This window comes from Jaculus jaculus, chromosome 9 (assembly GCF_020740685.1).
Source record: "Jaculus jaculus isolate mJacJac1 chromosome 9, mJacJac1.mat.Y.cur, whole genome shotgun sequence".
NCBI lineage: Eukaryota > Metazoa > Chordata > Mammalia > Rodentia > Dipodidae > Jaculus > Jaculus jaculus.
Genome location: NC_059110.1, coordinates 124,346,979 through 124,350,151, shown reverse-complemented (window position 1 = coordinate 124,350,151; position 3,173 = coordinate 124,346,979). Strand labels below are relative to the sequence as shown.

The 3,173-nt window shown below is 52.3% G+C and overlaps 1 protein-coding gene across 1 annotated transcript; it reads right to left on the bottom strand.

Annotated features, from left to right (window-relative positions):
* LOC101599353 (CMRF35-like molecule 2) lies at nucleotides 1-2,872 on the bottom strand. Its single transcript, XM_004655670.2, has 4 exons — nucleotides 2,763-2,872; nucleotides 1,953-2,297; nucleotides 823-904; nucleotides 1-100 (listed from the first exon to the last, which is right to left on the bottom strand). Exons 1-4 carry the CDS (start codon nucleotides 2,800-2,802, stop codon nucleotides 1-3), a joined length of 567 nt encoding a protein of 188 aa, XP_004655727.2. The 5' UTR covers nucleotides 2,803-2,872.
* Nucleotides 2,873-3,173: the final 301 nt, after the last annotated feature.

The window sequence follows — 3,173 nt, the reverse complement described above, 5'->3', positions numbered from 1 at the left end:
TCAAAGAGTGTTGACCCAGAAGACAGCACAGAGCATGCTCAGAAACAGAGGCAGCTTCAGGAAGACCAGGACCTGGAAGTGGAAGCTGGAGAGCAGGGAGCTGGGGATACACAGGGATGAGAGGTGAGATCGAGATGGAGAGTCCAGATCCTTTCTCTCCCACATTTCCCAGTGCTGTGCCTCTGGAACCCAAATAGTCTAGGCTCAAGCTGTGCCCCCCCCCCTCCATTTTTGCTCTTTTGGTCAAGGACTGGCCTTTAAGGAAAGGTGAAGGGATGAAGAGAGGGGCGGGTCCCGGTCAGGCTAGGCATCCAAGAGGCTCGTTCCCATTTGTTAGCTAGCCTAACCCCCTGCCCTTGGGGTCTGGCAGCAATATCACAGCCCTCTTTGGACACCTTTGGGAGAGGAAGGAGAGTAGACCCAAACTTGAGCATGAAGCTGGCCTGTCTCCTCGCATACCTCATGAACAGCTCCTGGGAGCAAAAACCCTAGCTGAACAAAGACCTTTGAGAAGGGATAACAGAACTAGGATCCCCAAGATCTGAGTTGGGTGGGGAAGGACAGGGAGAGGGGCCTGTGAATCTGCCAAACACAGCCTCTGGCCCCCAGCCTGAGTCCTTGCCACCCTGGCCTCCTACACTCTTAGCATCAGGGAATGTGAAACTTGTTTTCAGGGTTCGAGAAGACACCAGCCGATGGTGAGGTTCCCTGGGCATGGTGTACTACGGCGTCGGTCTGTCGTCCCGGGTCTCACAGGCTCTGCTGTGGTGTGCCGCCCCGTCCAGGCCCGTGTTCTTACCATCACCGAGGAGGAAAGCTTACTTGGTGCTGATGCTGGAGTTCTGTCCAGAAGTCACTGGTGGGAGGGTCATGGCTGGAAGGGTGGTCACCATGGGAGTCGTTGCTGTTAATAAGAAAGTCACAAATCATGGCCCACTGTCCCTAGCCTGTGGTGAGGGCCCGTGTGGACTGATGTCACATGGAATCATCTACTCACAGAGGGGCTAAAGAGAGGCTCTGAAGGCAGGCCTGGGGCATGTCCTGGGGAGCCTCTCTCAGGGGCTGAGGAAGGCTTTAGTAGAGTGGCCATAGAGTTACCTTGGGTCTTTCTGTCTGGCTCTTCCTAGGGACGTAAGGGTCTTCCAGGAATTCCCACTGCCTGGTGAGAAGTCCCGGAAGGAGAATATGGAGGAAGAAAGTTTAGCCCGTGGCACAAAAACCCTCCTGGAGGTCATATAATGGGGCCCAAGCACGCTATAGATGGAGACAATTAAAGGCCATTTCAACCCACCACTGGGGAAGAGACAGGTCATTTCTTGGCTCTTTTCAATTCCCAACCCTGTCAAGTTTGAAGGATCTGGGCTGAGGATGTGGCTCAGGGGTAGAGTGCCTGTCCAGAGTGCACGGAGCCATGAGTTCAATCCTCATCACTGCATAAACTGGACGTGGTGGCCTAGTCCTATAATCCCAGCCGCTGGAAAGTGGAAGCAGGAAGATCATAAATTCAAGGCCATCTTCAACTACATAGTGAATTCCAGACCAGCCTGGGATACAGCAACACTAACTAACTGACCAACTGACTAAAGCTAACTAAGTAAGTAAATAAAAAGGCTAAAATATAAGCCGGGTGTGGTGGCACACGCCTTTGATCCCGGCACTCAGGAGGCAGGGGTAGGAGGATCGCCATGAGTTCAAGGCCACCCTGACACTACATAGTGAATTCCAGGTCATTTTGAGCTAGAGTGGGACCCTAACTCAGAAAGCAAAACAAACAAAAAGAACACACACACAAAAAGGTTGAAATACCAGCCACCTCTCTCTGCCCATACCATACGCTCCTCCCAGCCCGTGAGACTGAGGACAAAGTCAGAGACACACTTCAGGACAGCACCCACTCTTGTCCCATGCAGTCACAATCCATAAGCCTATGGCTGGAGCCAGCAGCATCTCACCTGGGTAAACGTACACCTGAACCTTCACAGAGGGGTCACGTGACCATGCATCTAGGATCCAGAAGGTCTGAATTTTGCACCAGTAAGATCCAGCATCGTCTTCGCTAAGGTCCTCCATGGTCACCGTCATAGTCAGGTCATCAGTATGGTCCGTGATGGACACACGGTCACTCCTCCCTTTCTTTCCTCCTAAGGCCTCCACAATAATGTCACATTGTGTGTCAAACTGTCCTCGGCACCAGTATTTCTTACTGTTCTTGTACGATTGTTCATACTGACATTGCACACACAGAGAGCCCCCCACGGTGCCGGTCACATAGCCTGGGCCCATTAGAGACAAGCAGCCTGGAAAACACAAGCAGAGGTCCCAGGTTTCCTTTACAACAGAGCTCAGGGACAGCTGCTAGGGCCTGGGGGGGGGGGGGTCCTGGAGGGGCACCTGTGTTTAGAACCCAAGCCTGAGCATCTGGAGGCTATGGCAAGAGGACAAGTAGAAGTGTGTCCCCGTGAAAGCAGATCACTGACTGACGGCATGAATGAGTCTTACCTTAGCAAGTTCCACGCTGTGGTGTAAGTACTTGGCACTCTCTTCCAACCATGATGCCCTTGAGTGAGGAACTTACAATTACAGTACACAGCTGGTGCTCAATAAATGATGGATGAATGTTGGAGCACATAAACAGATATACAGATGGGGAGGGGGGAATAGATGTGTCCTTCCCACTGACATCTCAGTTCTGGCTTGAACCCAGGATGCCTAGTCTCCCAACCTCTGCGAAACCAGGCTCAAAGAGCCACAACCCCACTCACCTTCAAGGCAGAGAAGGAGCAGAGCTGAGGACAGCCACATGGTCCCTCTTCCCTGGATGTGGCCCCCAGATAGCACAGGCCCCAGCTGGAATCCAAACGTGTATAACAGAGTCAGGGCATCCACCCTCAATATGTCCACACTGTCTGCATTTCGCCTCTCCCTGCTTCCTTTTCAGCTTATCAGTGACTTCCTAATTTGGCAAAGAGGAAGAATGGCAGGGGGCACTTTGGAGGATGGACTGAGAGCAAAGGGAAAGATTGATGCATTTCCCCATGCTTAATTAAAACGTCACATTGGGTGCTGGGGAGATGGCTCAGCAGTTAAAGCATTTGCCTGAAAAGCCTAAGGACCCAGGTTTGACTCCCCAGGATCCATGTAAGCCAGACACACAAGGCCACACTTGCACACAG

Coding starts and splice junctions, on each gene's coding strand:
- LOC101599353 (XM_004655670.2), bottom strand. CDS start 2,802: ATGTGGCTGTCCTCAGCTCTGCTCCTTCTCTGCCTTGAAG. Junction 2,298..2,762: donor GCTCCTTCTCTGCCTTGAAG/GTGAGTGGGGTT, acceptor TGTGTTTTCCAG/GCTGCTTGTCTCTAATGGGC. Junction 905..1,952: donor TCAGGTGTACGTTTACCCAG/GTGAGATGCTGC, acceptor TCTTATTAACAG/CAACGACTCCCATGGTGACC.